Below are 25034 nucleotides of genomic sequence, written 5' to 3' on the forward strand. Positions count from 1 at the left end.
AACTCCAACAGGTTCGTCAAACATGATTTCCCATTCATAAATCCATGTTGACTATGCCAAAACAGATCATTATTATCAAAGTGTCCATCTATCACATCCTTTAGAATAGATTCTAGCATTTTCCCCACACTGATGGAAGGCTAACATGTCTGTAGTTCCTTGTTTTCTCTCTCCCTCCCTTCTTAAATAGTGGGGTGTCATTTGCTAACTTCCAATTTGCAGGAACTGTTCCAGAATCTATAGAATTTTGGAAGATGATCACCATGCATCCGTTATCTCCATAGCTACCTCTTTCAACACTCTGGGATGTAGAATATCAGGTCCTGGGGACTTCTCAACCTTCAGCCCCATTAGGCTCTCCAATACAACCTTCTTACTAATACTAATTTCCTTCAATTCCTCAATCTCCCTAGTCCCTTGGATCTCTAATTCTGGGAGATTTCTTGTACCTTCCTCAGTAAAGACAGACACAAAGTAATCATTTAGCTTCTCTGCCATTTCTCTATTCCCCATTATAAATTCTCCTGAATGTAATGGACCCCACATTTGTCTTAGCAAAACGTTTCCTTTTTATGTACCAATAGAAGCTTTTAGAATCCGTTTTTATGTTTTTTTTCTAGTTCACATTGATATTCTATTCTCCCTTTCTTGGTCCTCCTTTGCTGTATTTTAAAATTCTCCCTATACTCAGGTTTACTATTATTTCTGGCAATTTTATAGACCTTTTCTTTTAAGCTTATACAATCCTTAACATCGTTTGTTAGCCACGGTTCACTGCCTTTTCTTTTTGTTTTTTTTGTGTAGAAGGAAAGTATAGTTGCTGTAAACTATGTGATAATTCTTTAAAGAGTATCCATTGCCTATGTACTGTTATACCTTTTAATATATTTTCCCAATCCACCTCAGCCAATTTGCCCCTCATACTTTCATAATTTCCCTTTTTCAAATTTAACACCCTGGCTTCAGGTTGAACTACCTCACTTTCAAACAATGGTAAAATTCTATCTTGTTATGGACACTCATCCCTAAAGGTTCTTTTGCAACAAGATTGTTAATTAGCCCTTTCTCATTACATAATCTTAGATCTAAAATAACCTGTTCTCTAGTCGGTTCCTCAACATACTGCTCTAGAAAACCATCCCCAACACTCTCCAGAAACTCGTCCTTCACAGCATTAGTGTTCATTAGGTTTACCCAGTCTATATGCAGATTGAAGTCATCCATGATTACTGTATTACCCATACTACATGCTTCTCTAATCTCCTGATTAATGCCATGCCCCACACTACCACTATTGTTTGGTGGCTTATAAAGAACTCCTACCAATGTTTGCTGCCTCTTGCTGTTTCTTAGCTGCACCCAAACAGATTCCACATTTTGTTTTTCTGATCTGAGATCCTCCTTTACTAATGTACTGATCCCATCCCTTATTATCAACGCAACACCACTTCCTTTTCCTTTTTGCCTGTCCTTCCTAAATGTCGAATGTCCTTGAATATTCAGTTGACAGTTTTGGTCACCCTGTAGCCACTTTTCTGTAATGGCAATTGGATCATAGCCATTTACCTCTATTAGTGCCTTTAAATCATCTACCTTGTTGAGAATGCTGTGTACATTCAGGTAGAGTGCCCTTGACCTTGTCTTCTTGACATTATTCTGCATTCCAAGCCTAGCTGATGCTCGCCTTTGTTTCACCTGCCTTCTAATGTCGCTTGCTACTTTTCTACTTCCTATTACCAGCTTTACTTCCTTCCAATTTCAGCTACCCCTCAGGTTTCCATCTCCCTGACAAGCTAGTTTAAACCCTCCCCAACAGCACCAGCAAATCTCCCTGTGAGTATATTAGTTCTATCCATGTTAAAGTGTAGCCCGTCGATCTTATTCAGATCCCACCAGCCCCAGAACCGGTCCCAATGCCTCAGAAATCTGATGCCCTTCCTCCTAGACCAATTCTCCAGCCATGTGTTCAATCAATCAATCGTCCTATTCCTATGCTCACTAGCACGTGGCACTGGGAGTAATCCTGAGATTACTGCTCTTGAGCTCCTGCTTTTTGATTTCCTTCCTAACTCCCTAAAATCTGCTCTCAGGACCTCACCCCTCTTCCTACCTATGTAATTGGTACGAATGCGGAACATGACCTCTGGCTATTCACCCTCCCCCAGATGGATGTCCTACGGTCACTCAGTGACATCCTTGACACTGGCACCGGGGAGGCAACACACCATCCTGGAGTCACGTTTACTGGCACAAAAAAACCTGTCTGATCCCCTGACTATTGCATCCCCTATCAGTATTGCTCTTCCACTCTTCTTCCTCCCCTCCTGTGCAGCTGAGCCAGCCGTAGTGCCACGAACTTTGTTCTGGCTGTACTCGCCTGAGGAACCATCGTCCTCACCAGTATCCAAAATGGAAAACCGATTAGCAAGCAAGGTAGACTCAGGGGATTTATGCCTTGTTTTCTTAGACTGCCTGATGGTTACTCATTCCCTCTCTGTCTGCATGCACCTAACCTACGGTGTGACTACCTCCCTAAACATGCTATCCATGTAGTCCTCTGCCTCATGAATGAACAACAGTGGCTCCAGCTGCCACACGAGTTCCGAAACCCGGAGCTCAAGCTTCTGCAGCCGGTGACACTTCCTGCAGATGTGTTCGTCTAAGACGCATGGTGCGTCCATGACTTGCTTTTATACTTTTTGAAAAACAACTGATTCAAGCTTCTGAAATCCACTTTAATCCAGCTACCTAAGTAACTAGCTGCAGCTGTTCTTACAGACTTTGTATATCCCTGTTTTAAGACTGGAATAAAACTTAACTTCTCTTAACTTAAGGAGTAAGTTTTAGTTAACTGCTAATTTGAAGAATAAACTAGACTTTAGATAGAAATTAACCCTTAACTCCTTCTCACCAGACTCAGCAGCTCTCAGTACAGACCACTGCATATAAATCTAACATTTATATGAGGAAAAGGAAGCTTATCCATTTCACAGATATCATATTGAAGCTGCAAATGTACATGTGGTAGTTAGAGGGTGGGTGACGTGTTTGTTGCTAATATGGCATCATCATGTAGGGTTAATGCTTAAGGTATTCTTTTCCTTTCAGCTGTTACTTCTCAGTTCATTTTACCATGGCATTTGTCTATGTCCTGAGAGCTTGTTTCTCGTTTGTTCCCATGCCTGTGGACATGCAACATTCCAATAGGTTAGCTGACCACCTGCTACCATGCTTGCTACACACTGGCCCAAAAATTGCCATTGTTCTATATTGTTCCTTTTCTATGCCCAGATGTTCATCATTGAAAGTGGGAGTTTTATCACTTCCTCCAGCTATCTTTATCAAAATAGTCTGCCAGGGACAATTAGCTTGCAGGAAAACATAATATCAACCCTATAAGGGCAGCAGCCTTTTAAAAGCTGCTGCCCTCATTCCCCACAGTCCTAGACCTCTAGCAATCTCTGCACTTCTGAGAACCATACATGGAGAATATTTAAATTATTTACATTTGCTGATCTCATAATTTCTGCAGGCCACCCTATGTCCATGAGAATGCAGCCCACTGCTGCTGAAGCACTCATCCATGCCTTTTTCACCTCCAGGCTGAATTTCTCCATTATTCACATTGCCTTCATTGTATCCTGTATTAATTCCCACTCGCCTAGCAACCCTGCTCTCTGCAATTTCTATTGGCTCCAGTGCATTGACTTCAAATCCTTACTCTCTGACATAAATTCCTTCACAGCCTTACCAGCTCTACCTCTGCAATCTCCTTCAGTCACATAGAGAAAGGAGCAGGCCACTCAGCCTATCAAGCCTGCTCCATCAGTAATTCAACTAAATCTTGGCAGATCTGTATCTTATTCACCATCTTTGTTCCATATCCCTTGATATGCTAACCTAATAAAAATCTAACAATCTCAGTCTTGAAAATTTCAACTGACCCAGCATTCAAAGCATTTTGAGGAGTGAGTTCCAGATCACTACTACCCATTGTATTAAAAACTGCTTACTAAAATGCTAAATCTTAATTTTAAGACTATGCCCTTTTGTTCTTGATCTCCCCACCAGAGGAAATAGTTTCTCTGTATCTAGCCTATTGAAACCATCAATAATTTTAGATCCCTCAAATAGATCACCCCTCACTATTCATTATGATCATGGCTGATCATCCAACTCAGTAACCTGTTCCCGCTTTCGCCACATACCCTTTGATCCCTTTAGACCCAAGAGCTATATCTAACTCCTTCTTGAACACATACAATGTTTTGGCCTAAACTGCTTTCTGTGGTAGTGAATTCCACAGGCACTCTTTGGGTGAAGAAATTTCTCCTCATCTCAGTCCTGAAAGGTATCCTTCCTAAGGTGCAGTATCTAGAACTAAAGGTAGTACTCCAAATGTAGTCTGACCAAGGATCTGTACAAATCAAGCATTTTTTCCTCACTTTCGAATTCCAGTCCCCATGAGATAAAGGCCAGCGTGTCATTAACCTTTTTAATTGCTTTTTATAACTATGCGGTAATTTCTAGTGATTTGTGTACATGGACACCTGAATCTCTATGCTTCTCCACAATTCCTGGTCACTCACCATTTAGAAAATCTGATTTGTCTCTCCCAGATTCAATATGGATGATGTCACACTTTCCCACATTGAGCTCTACCTGACGAGGTTTTGCCAACATCCTTTGTAACTTTTTCCTCCAATCCAAACCACTCTACTATTGTTCCTAATTTAATGTCAACTAAAAATCTAGATATACAACTCTCTATTTGTTCATTCATGTCATTAGCATGTACGCTGAAAAGTTGAGGCTGCAATACAGATCCCTGGGGAACACCACTTGTCATATTTTGCCAATCAGAGAATGAACCTTTTAGCCCTATTCTCGGTCACTCATGCTACAAACAATTACCAACCTATATCAGAAGGCTACCTTCAATTCCATTTGCTAATTTATTTTGTTAGTAATTTCTTGCATGGAACATTATCAAATGCCTTTTGAAAGCCCATATAAACAGCATTCATAGGCACTTCCCTATTTACCATGCTGGTAAGCTTCGCAAAACATTCAACTAGATTGATCAGGCATGGCCTATGCTTCACAAATAAGTGTTCATTCTCTTAGATCAGCTGATACTTGTCCAAGTGCTCAGCCAGTCTGCCTTTGATGATAAATTCCAGTAACTGATGTTAAACTGACATCTGTAGTTAACTGCTTTCTGTCTGCCTCCCTGCTTTTTAAATAATGGAATTACATTTGCAATTTCCCAATCCAGAGGCACAATTCCTAAATGAACGGAGCTTTGGAAAATAATGACTAAAGCAAATACACTTTACCTATTTCTTTTTATACGAGACCATTAAGTCCTGGAGATATCTCTATCTTAGGTCCCATTATTTTCTCCATTCTCCAGTTCATGCTCCCTGCTCTTCTCACTCTGGCCTACTGTGCATTTCCCTTCTCACTGTATAACCTCCAATGGCAGGATCATTAGCTGTCTCGGCCGACACTCTGAAACACTTAACACTACACCCTTCCGCTATGCTACATCGCTCAACAACCTCAAAATCAACTTCTTTCACCAAGCCTTTGGTCACCACCCTAATGTTATGCCTACTACTGCTTATGTCGGTTTCCCTCTCCACACTTTGTTCTCTTATCTGAAGTGCCCTGGGAAATTTACTACATTAAAGGGGCTATATAAGTTATTATTATTGTCATCATCTTCTGTGGGGAAGATGAAGAACTTTGCTTTCTGTTCTACACTTTTGATCTCAAATCCTTAACCCAAATGCTCACTAACTCACTCCTGACTCATGAGCTATAAGTGGCCAGAAAATTGTCTGCTGTGCATGCTACGTTTCCTGATATTTCCCACTGGCAGCATGAATTTGTACAATCAGTCCCTTAAGTACTCACATGTGGGCTAAGTATGGTATAACACAAGAATCCTCTACAGCAAACTCCATTAAACAAGTTACTGATATTTCTCAAATGCCCAATACGTCATGTTCTTAAGTGATTAGTACTGCACTCAATGATTTTTTAAAACCATTAATATTCATAACTAAAAGCTTTACATCTAGCACATGCCCTGGGTATGAAAAATATACATATTAGCAAGGTGTCCATAAGTTTAAAAATCCTGACAGACTCAGGTAGAATAATGAAATGGCAATAAATCATTGTTAACTGAACAATGCTAATGGGGGTCAAATATGACTAATGATACTTTCACATTCCACAAGTAGGAAACTGAAACCACTTTGTATCAATGCTAGACTTTGCATGTATATCAAATATGAAGGTCCAAAGTGACTGTGTAGTGGAGCAAGATTCTCTCCCTCCAGGGAGTCTCGCTTTGCTTTGTTTGGGTGACAGTTCAGACTGACATTGGGTTCAAGCCATTATTAGGATGGATGATTGCTTTAAGGCAGCAAACATGTGACACAAGTAGTTGCAAATATGTAATGTGTTTTATGGAGTCTGCCACTCTCTTTCCCAGTCTCAACCCCAAGAGTCTGCTCCTGGCCTCAGCATCAGAAACACTTCAAATACTTTCCTTGTCCATGGAAACATCTCCACCTACCCCTGACCTTGGACATTACAACTGTCCAATTTCCATCCTTGTGGTATGACCAGGTGAGAAAGGGGTCTCGATGTTCCCTCTCAGCCTTTGCCTGGTTTGGCCGTAACAGGGTTTAACTTTTAAAACACCATGTTTTAAGGTTCCCCTCAGTGAATCCTTGTTCACCGCTCTCTAATTGTAATGGCAAAGAAATCAAGCAGACAGGTTTTCTTAGATTTAAACAAGAAAGGTATAAGTTTATTAACATTAAAACTCTAACTCAGGTAAAACTACTAAGAATACGCGATGCAACCACACTAGTATGCCTACGCGATAAACACACATGCAGATCGGTACAGAGGAGGAGAAAGAAGGAGAAAGGTTTAAAGTAATAGCTGGAATTCAGTTACTAGCTTTTGGATTTGATATAAAGTCTTGGATTGCAGTTGTCTTGCAGTTCTCGTTGGGGCCCAGTGTACACTTTCAAACTTGTTTAGCTGCAGGAGTCTCTCTTGAGGTTTGAGTGGCTTCAGTGGATCCCCCTGGAATTTCGTGAGTGAGAGAGAGGGAGAGACCTTCTTTCTCTGTTGTCATCAAATTGCAGTCTCTGTTCAAAACTGTTCTGTGAGCACAATTCAAAACTCCAAGTTGGCTAGCAGATTATTCATGTGGCTAACCCCTTATTTGGAATAACTGCTCCTGCAGTTTGTGGATTTCAAAGCTCTCGGTGGGGTGGGGAGGGGGGAGGGGTGTAGTGCTGTCTCTTACACAGACAAGATGTGGATCACTGTTGCCCAGACCAATCTCTGTTAACTGAATCAGTGAGCAGTTCCCATTGTCTTTTTTTTTCAACTGTCTTTTAGAATGCAAAGCAAGCAGTCATGTTTCAGTGGTCTTTTGAACCAAGCTATTTTTCAGTCCAGTAACAGTTTAAAATTAATGTTCCATATGACGAAATTAATATGTCTCATTTTGGCAGGTGTGGTTTTCCTGACACTTGCTTCAGTTCAGGCCTAGTGCCCATCGTCAATCCAGTTCCCACTTCACTTGACTGCTCTGCCCCTCCCTACCCTTCCTGTGCTCCATTCCCCAACCCAACTGCTCCACTGCCCAGACCGTCCCAGAACATCCTTGAGGAGCACAATAGGAGGTCAACTAGTTTAAATAAAGATCAGATTAACAAGCTGGAGGTAAACTGGAAAAAAACATCAATTAATGCATTTCTGGGGACCAGCTTAGACTGCTATCCTAAATGTATCTCTGTTTCTACTAAGACACTTTCATCATTAAAGGGTGTCAGATAAAAACTTTTTTTTGGTGGCCAGTGCTCATTCATATCAATGTGCAATCTCGTATCATTTTCGAGAAATTAATCCTTGTTCACATGGTACCAAAAGGTACTTGCAGCAGCTATGGAAAAACATGTTTTCTTAAGATATGTACATGAGGTACAATAAAATAACAAAATTGAAGATGGTCTTTGAATATTCAGGTGCAAAAATACAATGAATGAAATTAACTAAGGATACTCCAGTTATTTATTTCATAGGTAAAAGAAACGGAAGTAGATTTTCAACTTGCTGCCCAAGTGTAAGACTGGTTGCAGATCCCCCACTCATTATAGAAACCATTCCATTTTTGCAATGGAAATGAAAGTTAGATGGTTTCTATAATGGGCGGACGATCTGTGATGCCAGTTTTATGCCTGGGTGCTAAGTTAAAAATCTACCCCAAAGAGAGGGGGTAGGTAGACTGGAATAATATTTCAGTGCCTTACTAAAAATGTACTGAGCTGTTCATTTAGTGCATTGGGGCCACCTTTATGAATGCACATTCCCAGTACTGAGCCTGGGAGCTTGTGTTGGGAAATTGCAGGCACATTCTCCACGATTTCCCATCTGTTTTATGTATGTCTGTTTTCTGAGAAGATATCTCAGAGGTTAAATTTTTATTTACTGTACTGAGCACGAGTTACACACTTTCCCATTTTTTACCACAATCAGAGGAACATGTGATTGCATTGATTGGTTCACATTGGTTACAATGTAACTAACACATGACTGAGAGACCAACCTGAAATCACCACTAATAATGTGGCTGAATCACTTGCTAGCCATCAAAATAGGCTTGCAGCAAGTATAACTGACACCCAGTTGGTTAATGCAACTGTAGCATGGGGAAGTTTAAGCTGAGGAGACACTTCTTTGAGGCTCAGAATATTTCTGTGGATAATGTGAGGGAATGACAAGATGCCTTCTGTAGGTAAGAAAGAGAATAAACACACCGTTTAGCAACCTACGCTTGAGACCACCCAAATGGTGAATATGGTGTTGCTCACCCACTCATGGAAGGCTTTGTGGAATAAGTCACCCAATTGGACCAAGAGCACCACAATAATACAAGGGATGACAGTCCAAATTCTCAGTAAATGCTCCCTTCACAAGTGCGCTCAGGCCACTAATCATAAAAACAACTCTAATAGTCCTGGTTAGGTGACAGCCGTGGTTCAGTGGTTTCACATTTGTTTCTGAGTAAGAAGGTTATGGGGTCAAGCTCCACACCAGAGAATTGAGCACTAAATCTAGATTGACAATACAATGCAGTACTGAATGAGTGGTACACTAGCAGAGGTGTTATCTTAAATCAAAGCCCATCGGCCCTCTTAGGTTGATTTGAAAGATCCTATTATACTGTCCAAAGAACAACTTGGGAGTTCTCCTGGTGTCCTGGCCAGCATTTCCCTCTCAACCAACATCACTAAACTGAAGTATATAATCATGTATCTCTTTGCAGTGTGTGGGATCTTCCTGTGCACAGGCTGGCTCCCACTTTTCCCTACATTAAAGCAGTGACTACACTTCAAATGTATCTCACTGGTCATGAAGCACTTTGGGACATCCTGAGGTACCTGAAAGGTGTTAGATAAATCAAATTGTTTTTCAATGACAATTGCATACTGTCACTGAGACAATGAATTGACATTCAATATGTTCCAAGAGGGTTTTCTGTCACAGAATGCTGCATAATATAGCAACAGTATAATTATACTGCCCAGGTGTTCATCATGGGACATCATCTTTTATTACATAAAGTCCATTAGTTTGTGGGACATCAGCACTCAGCTCTGTACTCTGTGTTACCCATAACTGTTGAAGCAGGCCCTTGCTCAGACATGCCTACTTAAGAGGGTTTGAAGGAACGCAGGACAAGTCACCAAGAACAGGCAAAGAAGGTGCAATCTTGAAAACCCAAGCAGGAAAGACTGCTGTTGGGTACAAACACCCATGTACCTCCTTCAGTACTAACACTGTAACGCATACAACATGCTTCATCATTCTGCCAACTCACCTTGAGTTATACTGTAAGACACATTTGGAGCAGGTAACCCATTTTTCCAAAGATCCAACCTTGTTATTTTCAACCTCAGTTAGGAAATGTGTAATTGCATCAAGATATATGTGTGATCAGCACTCTGGAAGAAAAGCAGTAACTCACAGAATCTTTTGTGTCGTGTGATTACGATCTGGACTTTAATGGAACTGGAACTCTTTTTGCTAATAAAAGGGAGGGAATTGCCTACAGGTACACAAACGCTGGACATTTCAGAAAATTGGGTCTGTCGCACCAGTGTGGTACTACATGTAGAAAGGTGATTCTCTAATCAGTGAATGGCACCCGGGCTGACCTTTGTGATGTCTCCTGCCATTGCCTGGAATGATCCAATAGACTGATTTATTGTGCACCTTACTCATTGGCTGCAGATCTAATTCTAGATTATGGCATAGGTCATGTCTCTGTTGAACACTACCTTCGCACACGCTGTTCCTTGCTGAGGTCCAAGTATCTGCTATTTTTTAGGCCATTGACCCTTCTGGGATGTCCTCTCCTTCAGTAGCTGCTTCTTTTCCCCAATGTCCACAATAACAGACTTGATACCTAACTCATGATTTTGTGTTTACTCAAAGGTTTATATTTTCCCTGCAGCAAGGAACCAGGCCTTCACCTTAGTAAACCCTTAGTATATATGCACATTTTCCATGGCTATCTCATTAAGAACAACTCAAAAAGTAAAAAAAGAAATTAATGTTAGGTCTGTGTATTAATGCAGTTAATAACTATTAGCACACAAGTAATTTCGAGAAGGGGTAAAATTGAATTTTTGAGGCACCAGCACTAACCCACATTAGTATTAATAGATAATGCATTTTTGGTGATGGCACTACCTCCAGCACAGAGGAAAATTCTCCCTCAGTATCATGACTGAAACCTGAAGACAGGATTTTCAGTCCAAAGGTTAACGACTTTAAAATAAATTATTTTAAATTGTTTATATTATAACAGTAACTACACTTCAAATGTACTTATTTGGCTATAAAGCGCTTTGAGACATCCTGAAGTTCTGAAAGGCACTATATAAATGCAAATACATTCTTTTAATAATTGAAATAAAAGGTAACTTTAGACAAACCAATTCTTTATAAAAAAAAAAATTCACCTACCAGCTCAACCCGTCCAAATCCTCCAACTCCCAGCGTATCAATGATGTTAAAATCACATAGTTTCAGGTTTGAAAAGAAGGCGGACTCAGCTTCATATCTAGATTTTGTCACATGAAAAAATGGAAAGTTCTTAGTTGTGATGAAATGGCAATTCTGTAGCATTATTACAGGATGATAGGGCACTGAGATTGATCTGTTCTCAGCTGGTCCTTCAACTGAGGCCTACACTTCGTTACGTAAATCAACCATGTTCTGGCCCCGGAAATCCAACAAAAATGTTTACGTTCTGTAGTTTTTCTACATTCATCAAGTCAGAAAATTTAACACAGGATCCTGGCTGATGATAATCCCAGACAAAGCACATTCCACTTTATGTCTTTCATTCCTTCATTTTGCTTTGGCAAATATTTTTCATGAGAGATTTTAATTAACAATCATTTAAGGCAAGGGAGAGGAAGGTTTTTAGGTTTCTACACCTCATTATCTGAGGTACCTCCCAAACCAATTCCTCGTCTGCAGCTGGCAGAGCTTATCCATATGGGAGGGGTCAGAAGTGACAAGTCCATAAAAGTCGCTTGAGAGAAATCACATCGTTTTGCATTGGGAAACACTTCACAGCAAACATCACAAAGAGTTTCCCCATAAGATTGTACATAGCTTCAAAGAATTAGATGAAACAAGTATTTAGACACTTGCTGATTTATGTTTACCTCACTTTGAAGCTGCCTTCTCTGAACTGACTGTCACTATATAAAAGCCAGCTTTTAAACACCGTCAAAAATGAATTACCTGAATTTAGAGTCTGACAAGCACAGAAGGCCCACATCCATTTACTAGCAAGCATACAGTTCTAAAAATAGCAACATGTGGTATGCCCTGGTATGAGTAGAAAAATTTGATGATATGCACTCTGGATAGGCATCGGGTGGCTAAAAAAAGGGTTAACCACATGCTCTGATTATTGACCTTTAACCTACTTTATTGCACAGTTCCATGATTGGTACTGAAAAGCATTGACAGAATTATTCACAGCCTTATCTGGGTATAGAATTTTGAAATTATTTTCACGGTTAATAGATTAGCATATTTTATTCATATTCTGCAGTCATAGCAATGCACTAATCTTTCATGATAAATAATTACATTTAAAGCCTTGTTGACATACAGATTCATCTGTATTTGTACCCAATTTGAATCTTTGGGGTATATTTTGAGGTCTTCTGCATCGGAGGTGGGACAGTAGCACCCTGAATGACCTGTTTACCTCCATTCCGCTGACAATGTGCTTCTCCCTATTTTCCCTCGTAAAGGTCTGCAAAGGAAGTCTGACCCGAGCCCTAATGCCGGACCCGGAAGTCCGACCCGACCTGAACCCGACACATGTCGTTGGGTCCCGTCTGGGTCGGGTCGGGTAGCCGGCTTTTACCCATGTACTGATGTAAAGGCCTGCTACCCGACCTGACCCCAACGGGTCCTGACGACGTGTCGGGTTCGGGTCGGGTCAGGTCGGACTTCCGGGTCCAGCATTCGGGCTCGGGTCGGGTTTCCTTTGCAGACCTTTATCCCCTTGGGTTCTGACGCTGGACAGCCTTAGTCAGGTGGTAAACCCTTTTAATGCACAAATTGGGTTCTGGAACATTCACAGGACTCTGATTGTCATTTTTAGGACAGTACTGGATGAAGTGTAGGCCATGCAGGTTCCATACAATATTAGCTGACAGTTCAGCGAAGAGAATACCAGAGACATTAAAGCTCTAATCTGTCCTCTCAGGTGGATGTAAGAGATCCCATGACGCCATTGAAAGAAAAACAAGGCGTTCTCCCTAGAGTCCTGGCCAACATCACTAAAATCTGGCCATTTATTTCATTGCTATTTGTGGAAGTGTGCTATGCACAAATTGGCTTCTGCATTTCCTATAGTACAAAAGAGACTACACTTCAAAAAGTACTTCATTGGCTCTAAAAGTGCTTTGGGATGTCCTGAGGTTGTGAAAGGCACTATATAAATACAAGTTCCTTGTTTCTGCTCCTGTTCTCCTCTTCCAAAGCTGCACACTAATCCAGGACAATCCTGGAGGCAAAAGATAAACCCCAACTTCTCTACTACAAACCATCTTCTTAAACCCCTCTCCCCTGTTGTTAGACATGAGGGCAGAGGAGACAAGTGCAAGGAGCTCATCAACTTCTTTGTTGCTTAGATTAAGATGCCTCTGGCTCTTCCCTCCCTTCCCCAGCCCACTGGGCCAAACCTCCCCAAAAGCTACCCCTTGCTCTACCCCTAGCCTTGAATCTTTTTTATTTATTTAGAGATACAGCACTGAAACAGGCCCTTCGGCCCACCGAGTCTGTGCCGACCAAGAACCATCCATTTATACTAACGCTACAGTAATCCCATATTCCCTACCACCTACCGACACTAGGGGCAATTTACAATGGCCAATTTACCTATCACCTGCAAGTCTTTGGCTGTGGGAGGAAACCGGAGCACCCGGCGAAAACCCACGCGGTCACAGGGAGAACTTGCAAACTCCGCACAGGCAGTACCCAGAATCAAACCCGGGTCCCTGGAACTGTGAGGCTGCAGTGCTCTCCCTCCATTCCTTACCAAGCTCATCTTGCCCATGAGACCCAACTCCTGCTCTCTCGACCCTTTTGCCACCAAAGTGCTGCCCTCCCAATTCCCCATGTTAGCTGATATTGTTAATGGTTCCCTCTACGCAGGTACTGCTCCCCTCCCCTTGAAATCTGCCATCATCCTTAAAAAAAACCTCTTGACCCCCCCCCCCCCCACAACCCTTGCAAGCTACTGTCCCATTTCCAACCTCCCTTTCCTCTCCCAAGTGTTTGAATGTGTTATTGCCGCCCACATCCATGCCTATCTTTTCTAAAACTTCATGTTTGAATCCCTCAAATCAAAGTTCTGTCTCTGCCACAGTACCGAAACAGCTCTTATCAAGCCACTTTCTATGTGACTGTGACCATGAGAAACTATTCCACCTCCTTCTTGACCTGTCTGCAGCCTTTGACATGGTTGATTACATCATCCTCCTATAAACCCTCTCCTCCATTGCCCAGCTGGATGGGACGGCACTCACCTGATTCCATTCTTATCTATCCAGTTGTCGTCAGAGCCGCCTCTGCAAAGGCTTCTCTTCCCACTCCCACAACATTACCCCTGGAATTTCCCAAGGATCTATCCTTGGCCCTAACCTATTTCTCATCTACATGCTGCCCCTCGGTGACATTATCCAAAACAAAGTGACTCCTGACAACACAACCAAGTGTCAACATCAACAGTGCGTTCGCAGCTGCGCACATGTGCAGCACGGGTTCTTCCTGCCAGTATGCTGCTGCGCATGCGCAGCCTACATCATACCGGCTTTCCAGGACTAATTTGCGCATGCGCTCTAAAACATCATTGCGTGCTGGAATGGGGCAGCTCGCTCCCCGCTGCCTTCCCTCAGCCTCTTGCTCTCCACCTTGCCACTTCCCCCCCTCAACCACTTGCTTCCCGCCCTCCTCCCCCTCGGCCGCTTGCTGCAGGCCTCGTTGCTTCCCCCTTTGGCCGATCGCTCCCTGCTGCGCTGCCCAAAGAAGCAGTGGTGGACGGGGAATGAGCCGCCAAAGTGTCAAGGCGGGGAGTGAGCAGCCGAGGGGCGACACAGAAACCAGTGGCCAAGAAGAGGGAAGCAGCAAGCCCTGTAGTGAATGGCCATGGGGCAGTGGGAAACGGTGAGGGCAAGAGGGAGTGGCTGAGGGGGGAGAAGCGGCGAGCAGACAGGCGCGAGAGGGAGCGGCAAAGAGAAGCGTGATGGCTTCTACCTGAATTATAACCCAGAATCCATTTGCACTGCTGTAATTGTGCAAGAAAATAAGCCACATGAATCTATTTCCAAAACCAATATGTTAGAATAGTAAACATCATACAAAGAGCAAATTTAAAGATGCCTCACAATGAGATTTTCGGTTCTGTACTGACACAGGTACTGTTGGGTGTGGGTTGGAGGTGGCGATCGCAGCCACTGTGGGGATTTGTGTTTAAGGCCGCGTTTGCTTTTTATGACAAATTGAGCATGCCATCTTTATTACTGGCAGCTGCTGAGACGTCGCAGACAGTGATGTTTCAGTGGATGAGGTTGCATTTGCGCATATGCTAGTACTGCGTCACCTAGTGGTTGTGTTGTCAGCAAACACAGCCTATCCAAAAACACGTCAAGTTCCATATGCATGCTAACAACACCCAACTCTACCTCACCCCCACCTCTCTCAATACCTCCACTGCCACTGATTAGTCACACTGCTTGTCCAGCATCCAGGACTGGATGAGCAGAAATTTCCCCCAAGTAAGTATTGTGAAGACCATAAATTCCATTCCCTGCCCATCGACTCCATTCTTCTCCCTGGGAACTGTCTGGGGCTGATCCAGACTGCTTACAATCTTGGTGCTGTATTCGAGCCTAAGAGGAGCTTCCAACCACATACCCACTCCATCACCAACACGGCCTACTCCCACCTCTGTAACATCACCTGACTCCACCCCTGCCTCAGCTCATCTGCTGCTGAAACCCTCATCCATGTCATGATTACCTCTAGGCTTGACTATCTCAATGCTCTCCTGGTTGGCCTCACATTGTCCACCCTACATAAACTTGACCTCATCCAAAACTCTGTTGTCCGTATTGTAGCTCAAACCAAGTCCTGTTCACCCTACATTGCTGACCTACATTGGTTCCCTGTCCGGCAATGCCTTCATTTTAAAATTCTCATCTTGCTTTCAAACCTCTCCATGACCTCACCCCTCCCTATTGTTGTAACTTGCTCTAGCCCTACAACCCTTTAAGATTTCTGCATTTCACCAATTCTGGCCTCCTGATTTTAATGGTTCTACTGTTGGTGGCTGTGCCTTCAGCTGCCTTTGTCCTAAGCTCTGGAACTCCCTTGCTAAACCTCTCCACTTTTCTCTCCTCCTGTAAGACGGTCCTTAAAACCTACCAATTTCACCAAGCTTTTGGTCATCTGTCCTAGTATCTCGTGGCTCGATGTCAAATTTTGTTTGATAATGTTTTTGTGAAGCACCTTGGGGACATTTTACTGCATTGAGGGTATTGTATAAATGCAAGTTGTTGCTATTGCGGTTTCTTTCTTTCAAACAGCAAATATGATCCAAGTTTAATCGGGCAACATTTTAAAACCTATTTTCAATTATTATATAGAATAATCTGAATGGTTTCTTTGAAATTGAAGTTCAAAATCTTTGCGTATCTCTACAAAGTCTGAAATATGAGATTTGTTGCCTTTCTATTCTCTTTGGTAAAATAATCATATTTTTAGTGAGCAAAAATCAATTCATAAATGTACAAAAAAATCAGCTTTCAATTTCTTAAAGGTGAATTTGATTTTTTGACATTTCTTATGAAGTAACATTAAATTAAATGTGGATGGATTGCAATGTGCTCTCTGACTTTAACTCTGTGGATTTCCCACCCGCTTCTTGTGAAGAAAATTGATTCCTTTATTTATTTAAATAAGGAAATGGGCTATCAACAAACAAAGTCAGGCCATGAACAGAACATCATGATATCTGATACAAAGCTGTCCGGCAAAACCCAGATTTTCTTCATATGTAATAGCATTCAGCCCTACCAAATAATCCAAGTATTCTTTTTCAACCATTTTCTACCCAAGGTAAATAAAAATGGCAAAAAAACTCCTTTTAAAATAATGATTGAAATGGCAGGATTTTAATTGGCGCAAATTCTATTTTTCCACATTTCTTACACATTGCACTTTGAAGCTTTTTGAGGCTTTACACTGAGAGGCATTCTAGATAAAAATTTGAAATAAAACTGTTTGAACTTGATGCAGTAGATTAGCTGAGGAATTGCTTTTGTTAAAAATCGTCCATTGATTGGCTCGGATTCTTTGATTTATTCACTGAACACTTCTGACAAGATTAACGCCAATGAACTGTCCACCATAAAATGACAATTTTTTAAAAAAGGGTCCTTTACCCATCTTAGAACAGCTTTTAATAACAAAGTTGCAAAGTGTTAGGAATTCGGTCACTCTTTTACTTTGCTTTCTCATACTGCTGAATTAACGTTTTCTATCAAACCAGGGACAGCTGTTACCTGGGGTGGGGGGAGGGTGGAGTTTAAGTTTCTGAGTTGATGTTCTCAGACGGAGCCTGAGGGAAGATCAGGCAACACTGCAAAGAGGTCAGCATACCCGATTGGCAACACTTCCCAATTTCCTGGTTTGGTTTTCAATTGAGCCTAATTTTCAGCCTCTCCCATTGACCTCCACATCCGACAGACCTCCTCTAACTGAAGACTGCACCAGGAGTGCCAATTCTTAAATTTTACCCAAGGTGTATTTTCAGGATATTATCTGAGAAAGATTTAGAGGATTTCTTCTGCACAGTCAGGTTGGAGCTAAAATGTCTTACCACATGCTTGCCTTGAAAGAGCTGTCGAGTGTGACAGTGAGAGGATGATAAAGTTGAAGTACCAAGATTCTTTGTTGCACCATGAGGCTAATGATAACACAGCTCCCTCTCACTGTCAGACATGGCAAGTCCTCTGAGCCAGTTCCTTCAGATGGTTTCACTAACACAGAAATATTTTCAGAGTTTCAGTGGAATGCATTTTTATTAAACTGAAAGGTGTCAATGTAAGTTGATCCTTTTCCACCATTTTTAATTAAACAAATATAGGCTACAGAAGAATCAAACATATTAAACTCAATCAAAATTTTTTGACTTTTTGATTTATTTTAAAAGGGGCGCTAACATTTCTCTTTAATGTCATAGCTTAGTTCAATTGCATGATCCTATTCTTCCTCACCATTAATCTCAGGGTAATTTTGTGCTGCTTCAACTGTGGGGCCTTGCCAGATGGGAGTGTGGGTTGCAGCATCCATCTTGTAGCAGGTAGATTTCTACAGAGGTTCACTCAATTGTCTGATGCAACTTTGGCAGAGGACCCATGGAAACCCTGAAAACTGTTGCATACACCAGTTATGCTGTTTCTTTGGGTTTTCATAGATCTTCCACTGATTGGGAGAATGCCTGAAGTGCAAAGCCATGACATTAGAATTATATCATCTATGCTGACCAGATATTAGCTGTGGCTCAGTTATAATGCTCTTGCCTCTAAGCCACAAGATTGTGTGTTCAAGTCCCACTTTAGGACTTGAGCTCAAAAATCAAGGTTGGCGCTCCAGTAGTGTATTGAGTGAGACCAATAGTTATCTCTCAATCAACATCACACAAAAAATGGATTAGTTGGTTATTCTCACATTGCTATATGTGGGAGCTTCCTGTGTTTACTACAATAAAACAGTGACTACACTTAATTGGCTGCAAAGTGCTTTTGGACATTCTGAGGCTATGAAAGTGTAATGCCTTTTTTTTCTAATGAGACTTCAGAACTGAGAGAAGCTGCTTAGATTTCTTCTCAATTACTTTTCTTCTATTTGAATAGAAAGTAACTAACTGAAGAAACAGTTAGGGGAGCTTTGTAAAAAAAAGAGGTGGCAGATCATGATTGCATTTTTCATGGCATGCAGTTTGAGACAGCAATGGTTCAGTTGCCATACAAATGCTTGTTCTGATCTTTTGGTCTAACACCCTAAAGGTGAGGAGGTAGGAACAGAAGCCCCAGGAGAAGCCAAGATGTTGACTTAAAGCTTGGATTTGGCCAAGAAAATCATAAATCTAGTGGCAGCCATGGAGCAATATAAAATCATCTGGAAGATAAAGTTAAAACTTTATTAATCTAATTGAGATGTTTAAAGTGATGACAAGGATTTGATAGGGTAGATAGAGAGAAACTATTTCCTCATGAGGGAATCCAGAACAAAGGGTCGTAAATTTAAAATTAGAGCCAGGCCATTCAGGCTGAATTTAGGAAGCAGTTTTTAAACAATGGGTTGTGGAAATTTGGAACTCTCCCCCTAAAAGCTGTTGAGGCGAGGTCAACTGAATAATTCAAAACTGAGATTGATAGATTTTTGTTAGGCAAAGATATTAAGGATTATAGAACCAAGGCGGGTAAATGGAGATAAAATACAGATCGGCTATAATCTAACTGAATTGTGGAGTAGGCTCATAGGCTGAATTGGCCTATTCCTGTCCCCATGTTCCTAGAACTACTTGATTTAAACATTTGAGATATGATAATTCTGCAAAGTTTTACTCTGAGATTTGTTCTTTCAATCCCTCTCTATTGACTGCAGTAAATTTTCTTTTTATTAATTCACGGGATGGGAGTGTCACTTGTAAGGCCAGCATTTATTGTCCATCCCTCATTGCCCTTGAGAAGGTAGTGGTGAGCCACTTTCTTGTGGTGTAGGTATACCCACAGTGCTGTTAGATAGGGAGTTCCTGGATTTTGACCCAGTGACAATGAACGGTGGTAAATTTCCAAGTCAGGGTAATGACTGACCCGGAGGGAAACCTGCTGTTATATATTGTTATATTATTGGTAAAAAGCTAGGAACTAATTAGCTAGGAACTAATTATTATGTGTAAGTGTTCCAGGGAGCCACATTCGCAACTGCACTGGAGAGTCATGTAACATGTGATTATTTCTACCATAAGGGAACCAGAAGACAGTCAGGAGCCATCACACTTGCAGGTGGCAGTATTGCTATGCACCTGCTGCTCTTATCCTTCCAGGTAGTAGAGGTTGCAGGTTTGGTTAAAGAAGACTTGACAAGTTGATGCGGTGCATCTTATAGATGGTACATATTGCAGCCACAGTGTGCTGGTAGTGGAGGGAATGAATGCGTAAGGTGGTGAATGGGGTGTTGATCAAGCTGGCTGCTTTGCCCTGGATGGTGTTGAGCTTCTTGAGTGTTTTTGGAGCTACACCCATCTAGGCAAGTGAAGAATATTCCATCGCACTCCTGACTTGTGCCTTGTAAATGATAGAAAGGCTTTGGGGAGTCAGGTGGTGAACTACTCATTGCAGAATATCAAGCCCTGAGCTGCTCTTGTAGCCACAGTATTTATGTGACTGGTCCAGTTAAGGCCAATTAATGGCAGCAATGCTGCAATGACTTAGTAAGTGGAGATATGCATTGCATCTGGTGATATTCATGGCACTAAAGCCCCACTTCACCATCAGATATATCAGAAGCACTGGTTTGGAATTGGCATTGTCATCACAGTTTGTCAATCATTCAGGAGTACACATACAGTTGCAGCAAGGAAAATCTTTGGCCTCAAAAGGTAGAGTACGCACATAATAAACTGCTCAAGGACTTTGTTACCAATGGGTTTATTCTGGGCTTGGCATTATGATCATTATGAGCAGGACTGGAAGTTCATTAATGGGGCTCAAGAAGCTGGAGGAGAAACCACTATTTGCAAAGGTAGCATAGACTCTGATGTACACCACTGTCAGCAAGAGCAGCAAAACAGAATATGGCATTCTCTTTTGGAATAATCAACAGATTCAGTTGTAATGGGTCAATGTTCAGTAATCCATGAGAGTGGAATAAAAACAGAAAATGCTCAGCAGGTCAGGCAGCACCTGTGAAGAGAGAAACAGAGTTAATGTTTCAGGTCGATGACCTTTCATCAAAACTGGAAACAGTTAGAATGTAACAGGCTTGAAGCAAGTACAGAGGAAGGGAAAGTGGGGAAGGGGAAAAGAATAAAAGGGAAGGTCTCTGATGGGGTGGAATGCAAGGGAGATTAAATGACATTTAGGGATGATGGTGCAAGGCAAAATGAGGTGATAATGGGACAAAAGATGGGTCTAGAGCAGCTGCAAATGGCAATGGCAGAACCACTACCAGTACCGGTTGTCTGAATAAAATGGGAGCAGAGGTTATGATCTGAAGTTGTTGAAATTCATGTTAAATGTTGCAAAGTGCCTAAACAAAAGATGAGGTGCTGTTTCTCGAACTTCCGTTGAGCTTCATTGGAACAGTGTAGGAAGCTGAAGACAGGGAGGTCAGAGTGGGAATGGAATGAAGAATTAAAATGACAGCTGACCAGAAGCTCAGGGTCACGCTTGCAGACTGAATGGAGGTGTTCCGATGTTCACCTAAACTGCCTTTGGTCTCCCCAACATAGAGTGGACCATATTGTGAGTAGTAAATACAGCATACTAAACTGAAAAAAACGTACAAGTAAATCATGTTTCACCTGATCAGGATGTTTCAGACCTTGGACGCTGGGATAGGGTGAGGTGAAAGGGCAGATGTTGCATCTCCTGCACTTGCACAAGAAGGTGCCGTAGGTGGGGGAAGTGTTTGTTGAGGCGATGGAAGTAGGAACCAGGGTGTCACAGAGGGAGTGGTCCCTCTTGCATCCCATTCACTCGCTTCACCAAGCACCACCTGCCCCACCTGTGGCAGAGTGTGCAGATCCAGAATTGGACTATTCAGTCACCGAAGGACCCACAACCCTGGAGTGGAAGAAAGTCATCCTCGTTCACATGGGACTGCCTAAGAAGGAGAAGAAGGAGGTCCCTTCAGAATACTGAAAGGGGAGGGGAAGATGCGTTTGGTGGTGGCATCTCGCTGGAGGTGCCGGTAATGGTAGAGGATGATCTGTTGAATGTGAAGGCTGGTGGGGTGGAAGGTGAGGATAAGGGGAATCCTATCTTGGCTGTGAGAGGGAGGAGAAGGGGTGACAGCAGGAGTGCATGAAATGGAACGAACATGGTCGAGGGCCTTGTCAATCCATGGTGTGGGGGGAGTCTTCAGTTGAGGAAAAAGGAAGAGATAGGAGAAGCACTGGTATGGAAGCTGGCATTGTCAGGACAGACACAACTGAGATGGGAGAATGGAATAGAGCTCTTTCAGGAAGTGGGATAGGAGGAAGTATAATCTAGGTAGGTTGTGGGAGATGGTGGAAATATAGTAGACATTGGTGTCACCTATCCCCAGAAATGGAGAGAGGTTGAGGAAGGAAAGGGAAGAATTGGAGATGGACCATGTGAAGATGAGGGAGGGGTAAAAACTGGAAGCAAAGTTGATGAAAATTTCCAATTCAGGGTGACAGCAGGAAGCGGCACCGATACAGTCATCAATGTACCAGCAAAAGAGGTGAGGGAAGAGACCTGAGTAGGACTGGAACAAAAATGTTCCACATGTCCCATGAAAAGGCAAGCATAGCTAAGACCTATAAGAGTTCCCAAAGCAACACCTTTTATTTGGAGGAATGAGTGCAGTCAAAAACAAAGATGTTTAATGTGAGAACAAGTCCAGCCAGGCAGTGGAAGGTAATGGTGGATGGGGAGTGGTTGGGCTTCCGTCCAGTGAAGAAGCAGGCTGTCCTGTGGATAAAAGTGGACCACACTATATACAAAAAGTTCCTAAGTTATTTACCATCCAATATTCTGCGATATATTTCATCCTATTGCCTCACGTCTTACGGATCTAGAGGAGCAGCAGATCATCTGAGGAGACCATGGAAATCTGGTGCTGAACTAGCATCAATCCACATTGCGGGTAATGACAAGCAGAATGAGAATGAGTTGAGATATATGAAAATGAATTGAGAATGTTCAGCAAGTATAACAGAGGCAAATTTCTCCTTTATTGCTAAAGAAACATTGGCTGGAGGGAGCAGAAACCTGATGAATCTGCCCTTAGGCTATAGGAGCCCGAGAGGGAAGATTTTTAAAAAACATGTACAAAGCTGCAATGAAAACAATGTAGCACACTTAATATACATGACAGTTCTCCAGAGATACCATAATGTGGCAATCAATATATAGTTGAAGGGCTCCACCTTCATAAAAAAACTGCTTGTTGCTCTTCATTAGGAATTGAGAAGACTTCTATGTTAATTATATTACAACGCACAACTGACACAGTTGGGGGGAGTTTTAATGTGGGTGAGCCCATGGATTTGGGTGTGGGAGAGTAGGGATGGTGGGGGCAGGAGGGTAAAGATGGGGGTGGGGGCAAGGGTGTTAAGTCCTGCTAAAATATGAGTGCATCAGGCTCCAACCCGTCAATTTCCGCATTTAACTCCAGCACATTAGGAGATCATGACTAACTAATTTGATTGAATCTTTTAAGGAGGTGACGAGATGTGTGGATGAGGGTAAAGCAGTTGACGTAGTCTACATGGACTTCAATAAGGCTTTTGATAAGGTCCCGCATGGGAAATTGGTCAATAAGGTAACAGCCCATGGGATCCAGGGCAATTTGGCAAATTGGATCCAAAATTGGCTTAGTGGCAGGAGGCAGAGGGTGATGGTTGAGGGTTGTTTTTGCGACTGGAAACCTGTGACCAGTGGTGTACCACAAGGATTGGTGCTGGGACCCTTGCTGTTTGTAGTGCACATTAATGATTTAGACGTGAATATAGGAGGTATGATCAGTGAGTTCGCAGACGACACGAAAATTGGTGATGTCGTAAATAGTGAGGAGGAAAGCCTTAGATTACAGACGATGTAAATGGGCTGGTAAGATGGGCAGAGCAGTGGCAAATGGAATTTAATCCTGAGAAATGTGAGGTGATGCATTTTGGGAGGACTAACAAGGCAAAGGAATATACAATATATGGTAGGACCCTAGGAAGTACAGATGGTCAGAGGGACCTTTGTGTACTTGTCCATAGATCACTGAAGGCAGCAGCACAGGTAGATAAGGTGGTTAGGAAGGCATATGGGATACTTGCCTTAATTAGCCGAGGCATAGAATATAAGAGCAGGGAGGTTATGATGAAGCTATGTAAAATGCTAGTTAGGCCACAGTTGGAATACTGTGTATAGTTCTGGTTGCCATTCTATAGGAAGGATGTGCTTGCACTGGAGAGGGTGCAGAGGGGATTCACCAGGATGTTGCCTGGGCTGGAGCATTTCAACTATGAAGAGAGACTGAAAGGCGAGGGTTGTTTTCCTTAGAGCAAAGAAGGCTGAGAATGGACCTGATTGAGATATCCAAAATTATGAAGAGCGTAGATAGGAAGAAACTTTTTCCCTTAGCTGAGGTGTCACTAATCAGGGGGCATAGATTTAAGGTAAGGGGCAGGAGGTTTAGAGGAGATTTGAGGAAAAATGTTTTCACCCAGAGTGTGGTTGGAATCTGGAACACACTGCCTGAAGGGGTGGTAGAGGCAGGAACCCTCACAACATTTAAGAACTATTTAGATGAGAACTTAAAACGCCATAGCATACAAGGCTACAGGCCAAGTGTTGGAAAATGGGATTAGAATAGATAGGTGCTTGATGGCCGGCACAGGCACGATGGGCCGAAGGACCTGTTTCTGTGCTGTATAACTCTATGACTCTAATAGGCTGCATGCGCACAACCCCCTCGGGAGAGACGGGTTGTCAATTTCAATATGTTAATTGCTCAATTACAGCAATATTAACATGGTTTTTGCACCTTGGTGGGTGCATGGGTTTCCCGGGCTTCCTGGAACTTTACAGCGAAAGCAAAGCAAGAACACAGCAGCAGTAATCGAGGGAGCTGAAGATATGATAGGGATATGTGCCAATAAATACTGAAACCTCACAGCTGATTTCTTGCCTGCTTGTGAAAGACTTTGTTCACAATACATGTACTGTCTTCCATTCTGTCAATTTCCTTTGTTGTGCTCCCAACTCAAACATCCATCAAATTGCATGTTTGTGTGTCCCTTTAAATACTGGAGTTGCAATCACCTCATGGGGGTTGTCATGACGGCAGCTCACGCTAATTGGTCAAGAAGCCCAGAAATGACATAGTAATGCACTTCAGTTCAATTAGATAATCAGCCATGATCTAATTGAATGGCGGAGCAGGCTCAATGGGCTGAATGACCTACTCCTGCTCCTATGTTCCTATGCAGTGGCTGGGTTAAAAAGGCATTGTCGGGTGAGCTGCGTTTGCTTCCAGGTTTGCAGTGCGCTTTTGAACCATGCCTCCACTCCCATTCCCAGCGTGTTGTGAAGTTAAAATCTAGCCCGATGTTGTCTTCCAACACAACTAACATCATTGCATCATACACT

At 42.4% G+C, this 25034-nt stretch overlaps 1 protein-coding gene across 6 annotated transcripts in view; it reads right to left on the reverse strand.

The window, feature by feature from the left end:
• Window positions 1–25034, reverse strand: part of prkg1b (protein kinase cGMP-dependent 1b) — an 847749-nt gene that overhangs the window by 86499 nt on the left and 736216 nt on the right. For all 6 annotated transcript variants that reach the window (XM_068052493.1, XM_068052492.1, XM_068052491.1 and 3 more), the window contains one exon: window positions 11071–11167. In XM_068052493.1, the coding sequence (XP_067908594.1) occupies window positions 11071–11167 (97 nt within the window). The remainder of the gene's footprint in view (window positions 1–11070; window positions 11168–25034) is intronic.

The sequence above is a fragment of the Heterodontus francisci genome, chromosome 20 (genome assembly GCF_036365525.1).
Source record: "Heterodontus francisci isolate sHetFra1 chromosome 20, sHetFra1.hap1, whole genome shotgun sequence".
NCBI lineage: Eukaryota > Metazoa > Chordata > Chondrichthyes > Heterodontiformes > Heterodontidae > Heterodontus > Heterodontus francisci.